General features: G+C 39.4%; 1 protein-coding gene across 2 annotated transcripts in view; it reads left to right on the top strand.

The window, feature by feature from the left end:
• The window catches only part of gfra4b (GDNF family receptor alpha 4b), a 133,925-nt gene that overhangs the window by 68,863 nt on the left and 44,504 nt on the right, over positions 1–20,558 (top strand). For both annotated transcript variants that reach the window (XM_061976733.1, XM_061976734.1), the window contains exons 2-4: positions 15,492–15,767; positions 15,847–15,927; positions 19,997–20,342. In XM_061976733.1, coding sequence (XP_061832717.1) covers positions 15,492–15,767; positions 15,847–15,927; positions 19,997–20,342 — 703 coding nt within the window. The remainder of the gene's footprint in view (positions 1–15,491; positions 15,768–15,846; positions 15,928–19,996; positions 20,343–20,558) is intronic.

The following is a 20,558-nucleotide window of genomic DNA, read 5'->3' as shown; positions in this document are numbered from 1 at the left end:
AGAGTTGGACAATATCGGAATATTGGCAAAAAGCCATTATCGATCATCCCTCGTCGTAGTGGGTATCAGGATTATCTCAGGGAGAGCATGTCCCAAATTCCAAGCTGCTGTTTTGAGGCATGTTAAAAAAAATAATGCACTTTGTGACTTCAATAATAAATATGGCAGTGCCATGTTGGCACTTTTTTCCATAACTTGAGTTAAAGTTGTTCTCTTATTTTGGAAAACCTTGTTTTTGTTTGATTGATTGATTGAAACTTGTATTAGTAGATTGCACAGTACAGTACATATTCCGTACAATTGACCACTAAATGGCAACACCCGAATAAGTTCTTCAACTTGTTTAAGTCGGGGTCCACGTTAATCAATTCATGGTAAAGTTACATTGTTTAATGCATCCAGCGGGGCATCACAACAAAATTAGGCATAATAATGTGTTAATTCCACGACTGTATATATCGGTATCGGTTGATATCGGAATCGGTACTTAAGAGTTGGACAATATCAGAATATCGGATATCGGCAAAAAAGCCATTATCGGACATCTCTAGTAAAATCTTATCAATTCCCATCCCTAATCAAGGCTGTATTGTTCTGTGGTCGCTTGTTTGCGTCTTTGATTCTGATGTTGAAGACAGACTGACAAAACATTACGATGAATGCGGAATAGATGATCTGTTTGGGGCTTAGTGAAGGAACGACAATCTGTGCAAGCCGCTGTGCACTCCTACATACACTCTTGACATTTGATACGCTTCCAATGATCTGCAGGTCGGAGGAGGCTTCCTTGATCTCATTTCCTGTCTCCTCTGAAGCACAAGCGGCACAACATCAGCTCGTCTGCTGCTGTGCCACTTGGCATTTGTGCCCGTGTTGCTCGACCACGCCATCCGGCTGCAGGGGAGATCATGTCTGCATGTGTCCCGAGACAAGGTCTGATCAAATTAGCAAGTTCATTTCCTTGCACGTTTGTGTCACGCTCAATTGGGACGACACGCCAAAAGTATTTGGCCACCTGCCTTGACTCACATATGAACTTGTAGTGCCATCCCATTCCTAACCCATAGGGTTCAATATGATGTCCGTCCACCTTTTGCAGCTATTACAGCTTCAACTCTTCTGCGAAGGTTGTGGAGTGTGTTTATAGGAATTTTCCACCATTCTTCCAGAAGCACATTGGTGAGGTCACACACTGATGTTGGTCGAGAAGGCCTGGCTCTCAGTCTCCGTTCTAATTCATCCCAAAGGAGTTCTATCGGGTTCAGGTCAGGACTCTGTGCAGGCCAGTCAAGTTCATCCACACCAGACTCTGTCATCCATGTCTTTATGGACCTTGCTTTGTCAGGACAGTCAGGGGGCCGGCTCCAAACTGTTCCCACAAGGTTGGGAGCGTGGAATTGTCCAAAAAGTGTTGGCATCCTGGAGCATTCAAAGTTCCTTTCACTGGAACTAAGGGGCCATGCCCAACTCCTGAAAAACAACCCCACACCATAATTCCTCCTCCACCAAATTTCACACTCGGCACAATGCAGTCCGAAATGTACCGTTCTTCTGGCAACCTCCAAACCCAGACTGGTCCATAGGATTGCATAATTTAAATGCGTGATTCATCAATCCAGAGAACACGTCTCCACTGCTCTAGAGTCCAGTGGCGACGTGCTTTACACCACTGCATCCCACGCTTTGCATTGGACTTGGTGATGTATGGCTTAGATGCAGCTGCTCGGCCATGGAAACCCATTCCATGAAGCTCTCTGCATATTATGCGTGGGCTAATTGGAAGGTCACATTAGAGTTTGGAGCTCTGTAGCAACTGACTGTGCAGAAAGTCTTTGCACTATGCGCTTCAGCATCCGCTGACCCCTCTGTGTCAGTTTACGTGGTCTACCACTTAGTGGCTGAGTTGCTGTTGTTCCCAACCTCTTCTATTTTCTTATTATAAAGCCGACAGTTGACTTTGGAATATTTAGGAGCGAGGAATTTTCACGACTGGATTTGTGGCACAGGTGGCATCCTATGACAGTTCCATGCTGGAAATCACTGAGAGCGGCCCATTCTTTCACAAATGTTTGTAGAAACAGTCTCCATGCCTAAGTGCTTGATTTTATACACCTGTGGCCGGGCCAAGTGATTAGGACACCTGATTCTCATCATTTGGATGGGTGGCCAAATACTTTTGGCAATATAGTGTATTTTGTCAGAAGCAGTGTTGGGTTAGTTACTGCAGAGCAGTAACTAGTTACAGTTACTAGTTACTTCATTTCAAAAGTAACTCAGTTACTAACTCAGTTACTTACACCAAAAAGTAATGCGTTACTGTGAAAAGTAACTATTTAGTTACTTATTTTTTTCTTCTTTTTTTTTTTTAAAGCTCCCATTAATGCCCTTTTAGCCTTCATTTCAGTACTGTTATTGCACTGGAGAATAATACAATCTGTTGATCAACTTGACATGCATTTGCATCACTGAACTCTGCTAAGCAATGTGCTCTACATACAACACACAAAGACAAAGATATGTTACAAAGGCCAATTTGTTTCTGGCCAGAACAAATTGACAAAACTATTTTAAATAGCTGCAACATAACGTACATAAGTAACAAACAGCATAATAACAGCATAGATGTAAACCAAGAAAGGCACACACTACATACACAAAGCCTAACCAGGCATTTTCTTTACTGAGCAAAACTCTTTATTGTCGGCCATAAACACATCACCAAAACATTAGTAAAAAAAAAAGATATCTAGCAAAAGTGGTAATTTTCTGCAGTACAAACCAGACCAAAAGCTACTTTGTTATATCAACAGCAGCCACTCGCTCTTTCTCACGTGTGCCAACACTTGCACATATGGCACTTAGCCAGTGATGAGTTTACAGCCACACAAAAAGTCAGACAACTCCAACACCACACATAAAGTGTAATTCCAAGTCGTTACACTATGATTTACCAATCAAATGTGTGCTTATTCTAGTGTCATTTATTAGGAATCTTAATTTATAAATATTAATTATTAAATGCTGTTAGTATATTAAATAAATACTAATAAAAATATATTTTTTACAAACAGGAAGTTGCAGGAATGTACACATGATCCCCTGCTTACATCTCATTGTGCAACATGTGAATGTTTTAATGGGAACTAAATGAAAGGGGTACAAACTATTTCCAAAGCAGGACCTCCACCCAGACAAACAATACAAGTACACAGTTCATGAAAAACAATATTTGTTGTTATTGTCATTGTAAGTGGGCCTAAACACTTATATTAGAAATGGAAATGACTGCTGTCATTTGATTATAATAATAAGAGAATGTTGTCTGTGTATCTGTGTTGGCCCTGTGATGAGGGGAGGACTTGTCCAGGGTGTACCCTGCCTTCAGCCCGAATGCAGCTGAGATAGGCTCCTGCGACCCCGAAAGAGACAAGCGGTAGTAAAAATGGATGGATGGATGGAGATTGAACTTGTTATTTAGTGAGGTTTGGGACAGGTGTGCTGCTGGTGTAGCCACAGTGTGCACGTGTGATGTTGCTCACATGGGCTCCACTCATGCTCAGGGAGTTTTTGCGTTTGCTCGCACACATGAACAATTAGAGTGACAGAGTGTGTACCTTCAGCGGTGAATGATGAGAAGAGGCAAAGTTTATCCTTAAATGTTGGAGGTGAAGTGGCATCAGAGTCTCTGTCTCTCTTTACTAGCTTCGTCGAAGCATGTTGCTATGTAGCTTGTTTCAGCAGATTTGAATTGCTGTTTTGGGCAGTAGATGGGATATTTGATCCAAAGCACAATTTACATTTAACTAAAATGTTCTTTTCTTTGTGCTCGACAAAAGAAAAGTAGTGAAAATATCTCCATGTTAGCAAACTCGACTTCTGGCTCCGCCATGATCAGACACGCCCCCCTCCCCTCCCTCCCTCTCCTCCCTCCACACTCACACACACAGAGCGCACGTCTCTCTTCTCCGGCTTGTGACACAAGAAGAATCAGAACGATAACAGAGCAGCGCTCCGATAAAACACACTTTATACTACATAAAAAGTAACGTAAAATAACGCAGTAACGCATCATGTAGTAACGGTAACTGAGTTACTGAATATAAAAAATAACGCGTTAGATTACTAGTTACCGCCGAAACTAACGGCGTTACAGTAACGCGTTACTTTGTAACGCGTTAGTCCCAACACTGGTCAGAAGGTAGGCTGGGTTCAACCTTTTAACTTATTTCATATTTGCCTCGGGAGATTTAAAGCAAACAAACCACTTGACAAAAAACGAGACAGACAACACATTTAAAGTTTTTAAAATTAGCTGATAAGTACGAGTCATGCCCCCGCGTAGATGTTTTGCTTTATGGCCGCCATGTTTGCCAGCCAATCTTGGTCAAATTTTTCAGACATTGCAGTATTATAGCACAAAAACACTTAAATTCACACATGTAAATGTGAAGAACACGCAGGATGTGTGGCCTGATTGCTCTCACTATCTGTTATTGTCTTGGAGACATTGATGTGTGTTTTGGAACGTCTAATCCAGGGGTGTCAAACTCATTTTAGATTGGGGGGGCCACATGGAGAAAAATCTACTCCCAAGTGGGCCGGTCTGATAAAATCACGGCACGATAACTTAAAAATAAAGACGTCAAATTATTTTCTTTGTTTAAAAATAGAACAAGCACATACTGAAAATGTACAAATCATAATATTGTTTTTTTACACTTACATGTTGCGGTTAATAGCATTCTACCTTTATTTGTCGTTATTTATATTTTCTGAATAAATTATGTGATAATGTTCATCAGTCAACTCATTGGTGTTATAATTCAATCTATCAAGATAATTTTTTTTAAATTAAAATCAAATGACAGGATGTTATTTATGTAGTTTGATCACTTCCCTCGACTGATGTACTAACATGCGGTTTATTTTGCACATATGTAGCATCATCTTCAAAGATACAAAGAATTGCTATTCCGACATCTAGTGGACACATTTAGAACAACTGTTTTTTCATTCAAAAATTTCAGGTTATTTTTTATACGTATAAAACCTGTTTGCGGGCCTGATATGGCCCTCGGGCCGTACTTTTGACACCCCTGGTCTAATTCCTGGAAAAGAACAATGTCTCTGAATGTAACGCTAGCTGTCTTCAATAGCTAAAGACTGGTACAAAGGTTAAAGTCTTGAAACAAGGAACCAGCCTCAGATATTTATATATTTCAATTTAAAAATAATGATTTGAATCACAACACATCCTTTTGACAAAAAAATGCCTTCATTGATAGCCTTGGACTAAGTCTCACCCCCAGTGAACACTTGACCATGGACTCTACAACTATGACTCTATGACCCAGTGGACTTATTAAAGAGTGAAGAGTTTGTGGATTCACCCACTCGTGGTGCTTACGTGTGCAATCGACAATGCTTTTGCGGGAGTGAGACCAACGCTGTGGCTCGTTTTAAATAAATGCTTGTGAAATCTTCCAGAGGACCCGATCTTTGACTGTGTCAACAAAAGAACCCGGGTAGAGTCTACAACACAGACATGAGCTTGTACAGTAAGTCCCCTGGAGCAGAAACTGTGGTACGTCCAAGAATCACTTGATTAAAGGACAGTGTTTTATTTCCCTATATTCAAACACAGTGTTACTATTCAAACTGTGTGTATTGTCACAGTGTTTTCTGAGGTGGTACTTGGTGGAAAAAAGTTTGAGAACCACTGCCCTAGAGCAGTGTTTTTCAGACCTTTTTTTGAGTCAAGGCACATTTTTTGAGTTGAAAAAAATCTGGAGGAACACCACCAGCAGAAATCATTAAAAAAAAAAAACGAAACTCAGTTGACAGTAAAAAGTCGTTGTCGCAATTGTTGGATATGACTTTAAACCCTAACCAACCATGCATCACTATAGCTCTTGTCTCAAAGAGGTGTACTGTCACGACCGGTCACATCACGTCGTGACTTATTTTGAGTTTTTTGCTGTTTTCCTGTGTAGCCTTTTAGTTCTTGTCTTGCGCTCCTATTTTGGTGTTTTTTTCTCTTTTTTTTGGTATTTTCCTGTAGCAGTTTCATGTCTTCATTTGAGCGATATTTCCCGCATCTACTTTGTTTCAGCAATCAAGAATATGTCGGTTGTTTTTATCCTTCTTTGTGGGGACATTGTTGATTGTCATGTCATGTTTGGATGTACATTGTGGACGCCGTCTTTGTTCCACAGTAAGTTTAAAATTAGACTGAAAACTTTTATGTTCACCTGAGCTTTCAGCTAAATCTTTTAACTTTTAACGTCCGCACTGTTTTTATTTTTATTGTCTGCATTTGAATTTTGCTTTTATTTTCTTTCATTTCACTTTGTTGTCTGTGAAGCACTTTGAGTCTGCCTTGTGTATGAAAAGTGCTATACAAATAAAGTTGCCTTGCTTAAGTCTTTGCTGTCGTCCAGCATTCTGTTTTTGTTTACTTTGTAGCCAGTTCAGTTTTAGTTTCGTTCTGCATAGCCTTTTCTGAGGGGCACTCACCTTTTGTTTATTTGTGGTTTAAGCAGGTACCAAATGTTGTGATTCAACCAAACACCCTTAAGTAATCGTGGATCTTATCTGTGCTGTTAAGTAAGTGAATATCAGGTCAAATTATTTAGCATTTTAGGCACGTTTCTCTTTAAGTGTGACAGCACTCTGAAGCTAAAATGACGCTTTTTCGGGAAAAGAGAATGCAGCCTGTGCTTGAAGTGGAGGCCAAGTGACATCGCTTCACTTTGAATAGTTTGCTGTCTCAAAATCAATCTACTCGCGGGTCTTTGATGTCTCAAATAGCTCTCTTTGTGCTCTAAAATCAAATATTTCAGAATGGAGTGGTGTGGGGGAGTACACACTTCATATTCAGAGAGATGATGATTCATAGCTGCCAAAGTTTGGATTCACTCAGTATTTTAATATTAATGCCCGGTGCCTTTAGAGATGACATTATGAAAGCGGAGTTCATCAGGTTTTCAGTACTTTCACTCTTTTTACAGAGCATACTTGAGGACGCTTTTTATATGAGCAGCTTTTTATTATAGGAGCCCCCTTCACTTTTGATGCATTGATTAGAACGGTTTCTTTATTCAAATCATTTGAAAGGTTGCCCGCTAATGTAGGTGTGTTCACAGGGAACTATGGGTCCTGAGCATTGGGTCCTAGAGAGTTATCCCAGTAGACCGGGGGTCAGCAACCCGTGGCTCTAGAGCCGCATGCGGCTTTTTACCGCCGCCCTAATGGCTCCCTGGACCTCTTTTTAAAAAAATTTTTATTAATCAATCCAACAAAATAATACCCAATAATACCATAATAATACAATTCCAATTCCAAAACCGGCCAAGCAACATTAAGAATAGCAATCAACAGAGAAATTGAGAGGACACACAAACATGACACAAAACAATCCAAAAGTAGTCAAACAAAAATGAATAATATCAACAACAGTATCAATAATAACCACAATTCCAACATAGCAGTGATTAGAAATCCCACATTGACATTGTCATCACGGCCACTTATAAAATAAATAAAAACATTGTGTCACACTGGCTTATACTTGCATCACATCTCATAAGCTTGACATCAAATTGTGTCCAATATTTTCCACAAAGATAAAATAAGTCATATTTTAGGTTCATTTAATAGTTAAAACACATTTAAATAGTGGATCCCATATTCCAATATATGACTCATTATCATCTAAACTAAATGCATTTTTTCCTACTGATATCATCTCCATAGCTTGTGTGTACCAGTCAGTATGAGTTGGACTATCAACATCTATCCATTTTTTTTTTTACTATTACCCTTTTTGTTATGATGCATATTGAAAGAAATGCATTTTTACTCTTTGATGACACGTTACTAAATTGATGGAGATCCCCAAAAATACAAGTTTGCAGTGTCATTGGGATGTTTATATTTAGGAATGTGATTGCTTCTTTTGTTGTTTTCAACCATAACTCTTTTATTCTCTGACATTCCCACAATTATCTTTTTCAGAGATGTGTAAAAATGGTCAAAGATGAAGAAAAAATTTTGTTTTTGTTTTAATATATTTTCTGTGGGAGAACAAACATGACAAAAAAATCTTCCTAATTTTTAGAAATTCCACTGTTTATTTTACACATGTTTTACTGATGAGTATTTAGAAAGAACCGTTTTGTCCTACTAATTTCAGCGATCCTTGAACTCATCGTAGTTTGTCTACATGTACAACTTTCTCCGACGCTGCCACAAAAAGACAGGTTTTATGCCACTCCTTTGTCTCATTTTGTCCACCAAATGTTTTATGCTGTGCGTGAATGCACAAAGGTGAACTTTGTTGATGTTATTGACTTGTGTGGAGTGCTAATCAGGCATATTTGGCCAGTGCATGACTGCAAGCTAATCCATGATAACATGCTATTTAGGCTAGCTGTAGTACAGGGGTGCTCATTACGTCGATCGCGAGCTACCGGTCGATCGCGGAGGGTGTGTCAGTCGATCACCAACCAGGCATTAAAAAAATAGTCCTAAAAATGAGCGATCATAAATCTTCACTATGACGTCACTTTCGTCACTTGATTGACATTCACGGCACCCGAGGGTCTTCTGAGATGACGCTGGCTGCTGCCAGCTCATTAAAATTACCGACAGGAAGGCGAGAAACACTTTATTTCAACAGACTCTGGCGCCGTACCTGTCGTCAAAACTCCAAAGACCGACTGCACAGTTGCGCAGTTGCGCTAACAAAATAAGAGTCTCAGAAAGCTGGCGTGCACAAGCTAGCAAGCTACGGAGTTTGCAGACAATGTGTTTCTTGTAAAGTGTATAAAAACGAGTATGAACAAATAAGATGCCAAAAACCAACCACTTTCATGTGGTATTGGACAGAAGGAGGACTTTTTTTTCTCCTCCATTCGAAAATGCGGACGTTATCATCACTACTGTCTGATTCCAATCAATGCAAGTCATCAGAATCAGGTAATACACCAACTTATATTCTTGTCTTCATGAAAGAAAGGAATCTATATGTGTTAAACATGCTTGTATTATCTTTAAACACCTTTAACTTGTTAACAATATTAACTATATGTGTTAAACATGCTTGTATTATCTTTAAACACCTTTAACTTGTTAACAATATTAACTATATGTGTTAAACATGCTTGTATTATCATTAAACACCTTTAATTTATTAACAATATTAACTATATGTGTTAAACATGCTTGCATTATCATTAAACACCTTTAACTTGTTAACAAAAACATATATATCATAAATAAGTAAATATAAATTATATATAGGAATGAGGTAGATCCCCACGACTTGATCAATTGCAAAGTAGCTCGCCTGCAGAAAAAGTGTGAGCACCCCTGCTGTAGTCCATATTGCATCTTTATGCCTCGTTTGTAGGTATATTTGCGCTCATTTAATTTCCTTTACTTATGTCCTCTGTCTATTTAATGTATATTTGCATGTCTCATGACACATTATCTGTATGTAATATTGGCTGCATTTCTCATGGTTGTTTGTGTGCCATGTTGTTCCAGACCACAGCAAACGTTACCCAGCTTGCAAAAATTCTAATACATCCATTAGAAGAAGACTGCCTGCCATTTCCTTTAACTTGGACACACACATCCATACCTTTGGCCATTCTGAGCCAGTAATTTCCAGGAGTTATCTCATCCTGTGAAAAGCCTACATGTTATTAATGTTTTCCAATGTGTAGAATAAAAATTAAATTACAACATTTCTGTCAACGAAAATTTGTGTCAGCCTTTGATAGTAGGCTAATATAGCTAATATAGACACTTACATCATGTGTGGCCTTCATTATAACATTTATATTTATATTTTTGGTCCAATATGGCTCTTTCAACATTTTAGGTTGCCGACCCCTGCATTAAACCAATCCAAATCTAAAAAAAAAGGCCTGCCTGGGCCCCAAAACTTTGGCTAAGGTGAGTGCTCTGATCCACGCTCCAGTTTGGTACAACTCCCCTCCTTAGGGATGGTTGGAAGAGTGCTGGCCAGCAAAAGCCAGGAGAGGGAAGGGAAGTAGGGCCCAAGTCCAGCAATGGTGTGAGTACCTCCTGAGTTGGTGTTCAGAAACAACACAAAATAAGTAACATGGATCACATTTTGAAGAGTCCAGCGTTTGCCTGCCCATCAAGGTCACTGCCTAATATCCATAAAGCATGACGGCGAGCACCAGGACTCGAAAGACGAGGACCTACCATGAGTGCAGAGAGAAGAGCTTGTCACTCAAGTATTTTTACGCAGTCAGTTTAATCCAATCATGGTCAATTTACAGATCATAGAAGGACGTTTTAAAAAGAAGCCTCTTTATCTGATTTGCAGGAACGTAGTAAGGTCTCCAGTCCAGTCCAGTCCAGTCAACTTCATTACATTTAATTTTCCATTTTATTTGTCACAGAGTGGACCATTTAGTTGGTGTGCACGGCTAACTGATCCGCAAATTTGCCGGTAATTTATGTGCCAGAGAGAGTAAAGACTTAACTGAGCCTCGGAACACATTGATTACTGACACGGTTAATTGGGCAAAGTCAATGGCACGTTGAGATGAGCTTATTGGAAAATGTCAAATCAAGTTACTCATTTGCATTCATGATGGATGGCTTTTATCGCAGCTTGTGCCCCAAGGCAGCACTAACTGACATGTGTAGCAAACTACCACATTCTTTAAACTTCACATCCATTTTCTTGACCAAATGTCGTCATTAAAGGGTAACATTATCACATTTTCAGAAGGGTTAAAACCATTAATCAGTTCCCAGTGGCTTATTTTATTTTTAGAAGTTTTTTTCAAAATTTTACCCATCACGCAATATCCCCCAAAAAAGCTTCGAAGTGCCTGATTTTAACCATCGTTATATACACCCGTCCATTTTCCTGTGACGTCACATAGTGATGCCAACACAAACAAACATGGCGCAAAGAACAGCAAGCTATAGCGACATTAGCTCGGATTCAGACTCGGATTTCAGCGGCTTAAGCGATTCAACAGATTACGCATGTATAGAAACGGATGGTTGTAGTGTGGAGGCAGGTAGCGAAAACGAAATTGAAGAAGAAACTGAAGCTATTGAGCCATATCGGTTTGAACCGTATGCAAGCAAAACCGACGAAAACGACACAACAGCCAGCGACACGGGAGCAAGCGAGGACGAATTCGGCGATCGCCTTCTAACCAACGATTGGTATGTGTTTGTTTGGCATTAAAGGTAACTAACAACTATAAACTAGGTTTACAGCATATGAAATACATTTGGCAACAACATGCACTTTGAGAGTGCAGACAGCCCAATTTTCATCAATTAATATATTCTGTAGACATACCCTCATTCGCTCTCTTTTTCTGAAAGCTGATCTGTCCAGTTTTGGAGTTGATGTCAGCAGGCCAGGGAAGCTAGGGTTGATATTCTTCTCTTGATCATCTTCGGTGGCATAAGGGACGGTGTGAGCCAAGACATCCAGGGGGTTTAGCTCGCTCGTCTGCGGGAACAAACTGCCGCCATTGCTTGCCATGCTACCGAGGTCCTTTGTCCCTGAATTGCTTACACACTCTGGCAGATTCAATGGGGGTCTGGCGGCAGATTTTTTTGACTTTATCGTTGGAAATGCATCTGCTTTGAGTGTTGCAGGATATCCACACATTCTTGCCATCTCTGTCGTAGCATAGCTTTCGTCGGTAAAGTGTGCGGAACAAACGTTCAATTTCTTGCCACTTTCGCATCTTTGGGCCACTGGTGCAACTTGAATCCGTCCCTGTTCGTGTTGTTACACCCTCCGACAACACACCGACGACGCATGATGTCTCCAAGGTACGGAAAACAGTCGAAAAAACGGAAAATAACAGAGCTGATTTGACTCGGTGTTTGAGAAAATGGCGGATTGCTTCCCGATGTGACGCCACGTTGTGACGTCATCGCTCCGAGAGCGAATATTAGAAAGGCGTTTAATTCGCCAAAATTCACCCATTTAGAGTTCTGAAATCGGTTAAAAAAATATATGGTCTTTTTTCTGCAACATCAAGGTATATATTGACGCTTACATAGGTCTGGTGATAATGTTCCCCTTTAAGGTCACGGGTAAGCAGGAGCCTATGTCAGCCATCTTTGGGTGAGTGGCGGGTACAATTCAGGCCCCGTTTACACTACCGGATAAGGTTATCCAGGGTAAATCCCACCTAACCTTATCCGTGTCCACACACACACACAATGGTCGTTTAAGACCCCCTCCTCCCCTCCGTCCACCGGCGCAACGCGACGTAGTATGCATGCCCGGAAAATGTGCACGTCATAGTCACCTCCAGTGTTGCTTTGTGTGCAAGTTCGTAAATTTAACTTATCTGAACAATATCCAGTGTTGTGGCATTTCATTTACCGTATTTTTCGGACTATAAGTCGCAGTTTTTTTTCATAGTTTGGCCGGGGGTGCGACTTATACTCAGGAGCGACTTATGTGTGAAATTATTAACACATTAGCGTAAAATATCAAATAATATTATTTATCTCATTCACGTAAGAGACTAGACGTATAAGATTTCATGGGATTTAGCGATTAGGAGTGACAGATTGTTTGGTAAACGTATAGCATGTTCTATATGTTATAGTTATTTGAATGACTCTTACCATAATATGTTACGTTAACATACCAGGCACGTTCTCAGTTGGTTATTTATGCCTCATATAACGTACACTTATTCAGCCTGTTGTTCACTATTCTTTATTTATTTTAAATTGCCTTTCAAATGTCTATTCTTGGTGTTGGCTTTTATCAAATACATTTCCCCCAAAAATGTGACTTATACTCCAGTGCGACTTATTTATGTTTTTTTAGGGATAAATGCGTTAAAATGTAATATCGGAAATGATCGGTATCGGGTTTTTTTTATTATCGGTATCGGTTTTTTATTTTATTTATTTATTTATTTATTTTTTATTAAATCAACATAAAAAACACAAGATACACTTGCAATTAGTGCACCAATCCAAAAAACCTCCCTCCCCCATTTACACTCATTCACACAAAAGGGTTGTTTCTTTCTGTTATTAATATTCTGGTTCCTACATTATATATCAATATATATCAATACAGTCTGCAAGGGATACAGTCCGTAAGCACACATGATTGTGCGTGCTGCTGGTCCACTAATAGTACTAACCTTTAACAGTTAATTTTACTCATTTTCATTAATTACTAGTTTCTATGTAACTGTTTTTATATTGTTTTACTTTCTTTTTTATTCAAGAAAATGTTTTTAATTTATTTATCTTATTTGATAATTTTTTTTAAAAAGTACCTTATCTTCACCATACCTGGTTGTCCAAATTAGGCATAAAAATGTGTTAATTCCTCGACTGCATATATCGGTTGAAATCGGTATCGGTAATTAAAGAGTTGGACAATATCGGAATATCGGATATCGGCAAAAAGCCATTATCGGACATCCCTAGTTTTTTTCCTTCTTTATTATGCATTTTCGGCCGGTGCGACTTATACTCCGGAGCGACTTATACTACGAAAAATACGGTAACTGGAATCCAGCATGCTGTGGGGCCCTATTGTAGTGAATCACACCTGAGCAATCATACATTAATCAAATCTTCTATTAACATTTGAAAGTAAACAATGTGACAAAGAACATTTTACAACAATCAATCTCAGGATCTAGATATCTGGTGAGGACACTCCTCACTTTTTTGCCTTCACCTTCATTGTCCATTCGTTTTTTGGTGACTTTATATACTCTGAACCTAGACGTTGAGTCCGCGACATACATGGCGGACAATAAATGGTACAGTCTGCTTTGCCAGTCCAAAAGCATTCACCGTTTTCCGTAGTTGGTCTTCCCACGGGAGCGCACATTCTTGTTGTCTCTCCTTCGACAAATGGACAAAGTTTTTCGGTAAGTAGAATCACAGCTGACTCGGACATTCGAAAGTTCTCGATTGCGCCAAGTAAAATTCCCAGCTTGTGAACTTGTTCTCAAACAATGGCAACAAAAACTCTTCTGATTCTGATTCTGTTCTCTTGCCGTCTGAGAAGTGTTGTATCCCAAATAGCTGCAATCGCTTTCTCTTAAGGCATTCATGTGTGATTTCCACACGCGTCTGTACAGACGGAAGGAGAAACACGGGCATGTCTGGATGACTCGCCTTCATATTTCCAGTGGTTAGCTCCGAGTTACGAAACCGCTTTATTTATTTCCGCGGTCTTTCTGGCGTCACTTCCTCTCCAAACTCAGTTTGTAAACGATCAAAGAGTCCATACAAAGCTAAGAGCCGGAGATTCAAGAAATACACGGCGCACTTACCCGTGTAAAAAAATTGTCCGAGGATGGGAACCTTAAATGTTAGTTTAGTGTGGCTGAAACAGGGCTTAGGCTAAATAATTATTTGTGTGGTGTTCGGGTCTGTGGGACCCGTTTTCATTTTTTATCAAAAGAAAAATGATACAATTAATTGACTTTTCAAACTGAGACTCACTGACTTTGGCTCATTTTCTGTGAAGAACATATATCAGAATACATATTTAATGACTACACACCATACACCCCCCCTACACATTTCTATTACACACACACACACACACACACACACACACACACACACACACACACACACACACACACACACACACACACACACACACACACACACACACAGCAGGCCTAGACAGGAGGAGGACAGAACATCAGAGGGTCAAATGTGCGAGAAAATGAGAGCAGACAGTGTTGACAAACAATGTTGCAACCTTGTGTGGGAACCGCAGGTGCAGAAACACAAAAAAATAATCCCTGTGGGATGCAGAAACTGGCAGAGAAATTTTCCGTGCAATGTTCATATTCAACAGATGTTTATTGGGATAAGGTAAACATCTGTTCAGTATTTTAACATAAAAGTGTTTGATTGTGAGGCATTAAAAGCCACAAAATGCAACGGGTCCATCAGACCCACAAACTCCGGCTGAGTAACAACAATATGAACATTACACAAGGGTTAAGTGGTTATCCACCTTAGTGTAGACAGAGCCTTGGACTGGTCGCCAGTTAATCCCGGGGCACCTATTTCAAATGAAATATTCACACTCACATTCACACCTACGGACAATTCACATTATCCAACAGGTAGTGCAATCTCCACACACAGACGCTCTAATGCAGACCTGCTGTAAACCTCAGATCAGCCATGCTGTCCCAAAGTCCCCAGCTTTGAATCTTCTATTGTCAAACCTATTCAAGACACGGTCTGGTGTGCCTTACAAATGTGGATCTTTGTAATAACACCAAAGAAATTCAGTCTTTGGCTTTTTTTCCATCATAAAGAATACCAAGGGTCATTGGAAATTCTCACTGAACTTTCAGAAATGTGATTTGTTCAAGTACAGCGTGTGCATTTAAAGACCTTGTTTTTTCTGCTCAACAGTCAGGTCTAATTTTTGCTTACTCACTTCTCCATCCCAGCTCTGTTTGAGGTCATACTGGCCGGCAGGGACTGCTTGATGGCCGGAGACTCCTGTTCGAGCGACGACACCTGCAGTCCGCGCCTTCGCACTCTGCGCCAGTGCGTAGCTGGCAACGGCAGTATGAAGCTGGGCCCTGGCGCCAGGAGCCAGTGCGCCAATGCAGTGTCAGCCCTGCTGTCGAGCCCTCTGCATGGCTGCCAGTGCAAAAGGGGCATGAAAAAGGAGAAGAACTGCCTAAGCATCTACTGGAGCCTTCACCAGTCCATCATTCATGGTCAGTCTTTGATGGATAAGGTTACAAGTCCTTCAGCAAAACAGATTTGAACCACCTGTGTCCCCCTTTCCTGTGTCAGGCCTCAACTTGGTGGAGAGTTATCCCTACGAGACGGTGCAGAGGGATTACGACTACGTCCGCTTGGCCTCTATCACAGCAGGCAAGTCGGTTGACCTTCATTAACTTTCATGTTTTTACTATTGTAGCCTTTGGGGCGCGGTTTGATGTTTCCTGGCAGCTGGCCCGAGGCAAAGACAAGAGCTTTTTGTTCGGAAGGCAGCTACACAAGAGTCGCCATTTATCTGAACAGAATTCCTGAATCCAAAATGATATCTTTGTCAAACAGTTGCTCACAAATGCAAATGGTTTGAAACGCAGAGATAAATAAAAATGTATACTTTTAACTTTGGAATTGTTGAAATATAGCTTGGATGGCTATGGTGCTACAGATAATGGTTCCGAGACCAATCCAAAGTGCTCATTTAGTGCCTTCACAGCAAACAAAACTACATTTAAAAACTAGAAGAGGCAATTCCTGAAGGAATTGCGTGTGAATGCTCCAATGCTGAAGTTGAACTGAAATGCTGACATAATGTAGTATGAATGTAAGAATAGTTTGAATGTTGGAATGGTTTGAATGTTGAGGAAATGACGCTGAACTGAAATGCTAATGGAATGTAGGATGAATGTAGAAATGGTTTGAAAGTTGGAATGGTTTGAATGTTGAAGAGTTGCATTTCCAGGAAAACCGGAATTTGGTTTGGAACTTGGGGAAGTGTTAGTTTGAATGCCCAGGATGAGTGGAATGCTTTAATGTTGGAACGGTTTGAATAGGTTGAAAAATGTGGGAATTGTGCAACTTGGAAACATTTCCCATATATTTTAATGGGAACTTCTTGGAAATTTGGGAATTTTGGGAAAAGCAGGATTTTTAAAAAATTGATTAGGAGCATGAATGTCCTGAATGAGCTGGATTGGTTGGTGAGGGAATTGTTTAAATCGGGCAAGAAATGTTGAAGTAGTAAATGGTATTAGGGAATTTTGGGAAAATCTGGAATTTTTTTTTTTTTTGAAAATGGTAAAAAACCTGAATGGTCGGATTGAGTTGAAATGGTTGGTGTTGAAATTTTTGAAATCGGTCGAGAAATGTTGAAGTAGTAACATGTTGAATTGAGAAATGGTATTACGGAATTCCTGACATTTTCGGAAAATCGGTAATTTTTCCAGTTAAAAAAAACAACTTTTTGTTCTTTGTGCTAATTAAGAAGTGAATTGAAGTGAAGTGAATTATATTTATATAGCGCTTTTCTCAAGTGACTCAAAGCGCTTTACATTGTGAAACCCATTATCTAAGTTACATTTTTATTTATTTTTTTAAACCAGTGTGGGTGGCACTGGGAGCAGGTGGGTAAAGTGTCTTGCCCAAGGACACAACGGCAGTGACTTGGATGGCAGAAGTGGGGATCGAACCTGCAACCCTGAAGTTGCTGGCACGGCCGCTCTACCAACCGAGCTATACCGCCCCATAGAGGAATGTTTTGGCGGTGAAATGGTTGAAAAATGTGGAAGGAGTTGTCGCCAGAAATAAGGGTGGAAATAGGGCTTTGGAAAACCAGGATTTTTGGAAAATCCTGGAATTTTTGGAAAATCCTGGAATTTTTGGAAAATCCTGGAATTTTTTTTTAACTTGGAAAAATTGTAGTTTGAGTTTCCAGAAAAGTGAAACATGTTGAAGGTGGAATGGTATGAATAGGTTGACATACAGGTAAAAGCCAGTAAATTAGAATATTTTGAAAAACTTGATTTATTTCAGTAATTGCATTCAAAAGGTGTAACTTGTACATTATATTTATTCATTGCACACAGACTGATGCATTCAAATGTTTATTTCATTTAATTTTGATGATTTGAAGTGGCAACAAATGAAAATCCAAAATTCCGTGTGTCACAAAATTAGAATATTACTTAAGGCTAATACAAAAAAGGGATTTTTAGAAATGTTGGCCAACTGAAAAGTATGAAAATGAAAAATATGAGCCTTAAGTAATATTCTAATTTTGTGACACACGGAATTTTGGATTTTCATTTGTTGCCACTTCAAATCATCAAAATTAAATGAAATAAACATTTGAATGCATCAGTCTGTGTGCAATGAATAAATATAATGTACAAGTTACACCTTTTGAATGCAATTACTGAAATAAATCAAGTTTTTCAAAATATTCTAATTTACTGGCTTTTATCTGTATGTGCAAAGGGTGGAAGTTTGAAAAATGGCCAATTCATTTTGAATGGGACAGATGTCCCGGAAAACCTGGAATTTTTGGAAAATCCTGGAATTTTTGGAAAATCCTGGCATTTTTGGAAAATCCTGGCATTTTTGGAAAATCCTTGAATTTTTTTAACTTGGAAAAATGGTAGTTTGAGTTTCCAGAAAAGTGAAATATGTTGAAGGTGGAATGGTATGAATAGGTTGAAATATGTGCAAAGGGTGGACGTTTGAAAAATGGCCAATTCATTTTGAATGGGGAAAGTGTCCCGGAAAACCTGGAATTTTTGGAAAATCCTTGAATTTTTATTAACTTGGAAAAATGGTAGTTTGAGTTTCCAGAAAAATGAAATATGTTGAAGGTGGAATGGTATGAATAGGTTGAAAAATGTGCAAAGGGTGGAATCTTGAAAAATGGCCAATTCATTTTGAATGGGAAAAATGTCCCGGAAAACCTGGAATTTTTGGAAAATCCTTGAATTTTTTTGAACTTGGAAAAAAGGTAGTTTGACTTTCCAGAAAGGTGAAATATGTTGAAGGTGGAATGGTATGAATAGGTTGAAAATGTGCAAAGGGTGGAAGTTTGAAAAATGGCCAATTCATTTTGAATGGGAAAAATGTCCCAGAAAACCTGGAATTTTTGGAAAATCCTGGAATTTTTGGAAAATCCTGGAATTTTTGGAAAATCCTGGAATTTTTGGAAAATCCTGGAATTTTTGGAAAATCCTTGAATTTTTTTTAACTTTGAAAAATGGTAGTTTGAGTTTCCAGAAAAGTGAAATATGTTGAAGGTGGAATGGTATGAATAGGTTGAAAAATGTGCAAAGGGTGGAAGTTTGAAAAATGGCCAATTCATTTTGAATGGGAAAAATGTCCCGGAAAACCTGGAATTTTTGGAAAATCCTGGAATGTATGGAAAATCCTGGAATTTTTTTTAACTTGGAAAAATGGTAGTTTGAGTTTCCAGAAAAGTGAAATATGTTGAAGGTGGAATGGTATGAATAGGTTGAAAAATGTGCAAAGGGTGGAAGTTTGAAAAATGGCCAATTCATTTTGAATGGGAAAAATGTCCCGGAAAACCTGGAATTTTTGGAAAATCCTGGAATGTTTGGAAAATCCTTGAATTTTTTTTTAACTTGGAAAAATGGTAGTTTGAGTTCCCAGAAAAGTGAAATATGTTGAAGGTGGAATACTATGAATAGGTTGAAAAATGTGCAAAGGGTGGAAGTTTGAAAAATGGCCAATTCATTTTGAATGGGAAAAATGTCCCGGAAAACCTGGAATTTTTGGAAAATCCTGGAATGTTTGGAAAATCCTTGAATTTTTTTTAACTTGGAAAAATGGTAGTTTGAGTTTCCAGAAAAGTGAAACATGTTGAAGGTGGAATGGTATGAATAGGTTGAAATATGTGCAAAGGGTGGAAGTTTGAAAAATGGCCAATTCATTTTGAATGGGAAAAATGTCCCGGAAAACCTGGAATTTTTGGAAAATCCTGGAATGTTTGGAAAATCCTTGACTTTTTTTTAACTTGGAAAAATGGTAGTTTGACTTTCCAGAAAGGTGAAATATGTTGAAGGTGGAATGGTATGAATAGGTTGAAAAATGTGCAAAGGGTGATAGTTTGAAAAATGGCCAATTCATTTTGAATGGGAAAAATGTACCGGGAAACCTGAGAATTTTCGGAATGTGTCAAGGAAAAGCCCGTAATTCCCAAACAGGCTGAACAATTTGAAGTTGGAACAGTTTTAATCGGGTGAAAAATGTGGAAAGTAGAGTGTGCCAAAATCTGGAGAAGAATAACAATAAGTATAAGTCGAATAATAAACAGATGACTTTTGGTGTAGAAAACCATATGTGTGAATGCTTTGGAGCATTCACACAATAATTTCAACATTTCACAAATCTTCAGGAGAGAAAGTATGGAAACATTCTTCACAAACTGTCTTGTTTTTGTCTTTAGACTCAGATGTCGGCATGTCAACGGTGAACCGCTGTCTCGACGCAGCCAAGGCTTGCAACGTGGACGACCTGTGCCAGAAGTTCCGCACGGATTACGTCTCGGCCTGCATCAGACCCACAGCTAAATCCGGTCTGTGCAACCGGGCCAAATGCAACAAGGCCCTGCGCAGGTTCTTTGACCGCGTCCCGGCGGACTACACCCACGAGCTGCTTTTTTGCCCCTGCACGGACACGGCCTGCGCGGAACGACGACGGCAGACCGTTGTGCCCAGCTGCTCATACGAAAGCGCGGTGAAGCCCAGCTGTGTTACGCAGAGGAGGATCTGTGAGGCTGACTATGTGTGCAGGTTAGAAAAAAAGCTACATTTTGACAACCATCCCTCAATTCTTCACTTTGATCTTACCTTAATTTGGATCAGCACCACAGTTTTGGACTGTATTAGGATCATTCTTCCTAGGGTCATACTGAATACTCAAATCACTTAACAATAGTTAGTTAGGTTAGGTTAGTGGTGCGGTCATTCGAGGTATACATTGTCACCTCGATGTGACTGAGGCCCCTT

Source organism: Nerophis lumbriciformis, linkage group LG16 (assembly GCF_033978685.3).
Source record: "Nerophis lumbriciformis linkage group LG16, RoL_Nlum_v2.1, whole genome shotgun sequence".
Lineage (NCBI taxonomy): Eukaryota > Metazoa > Chordata > Actinopteri > Syngnathiformes > Syngnathidae > Nerophis > Nerophis lumbriciformis.
Note: the sequence above shows the minus strand (reverse complement) of the source record. Positions and strands in the feature narration are given on the sequence as shown.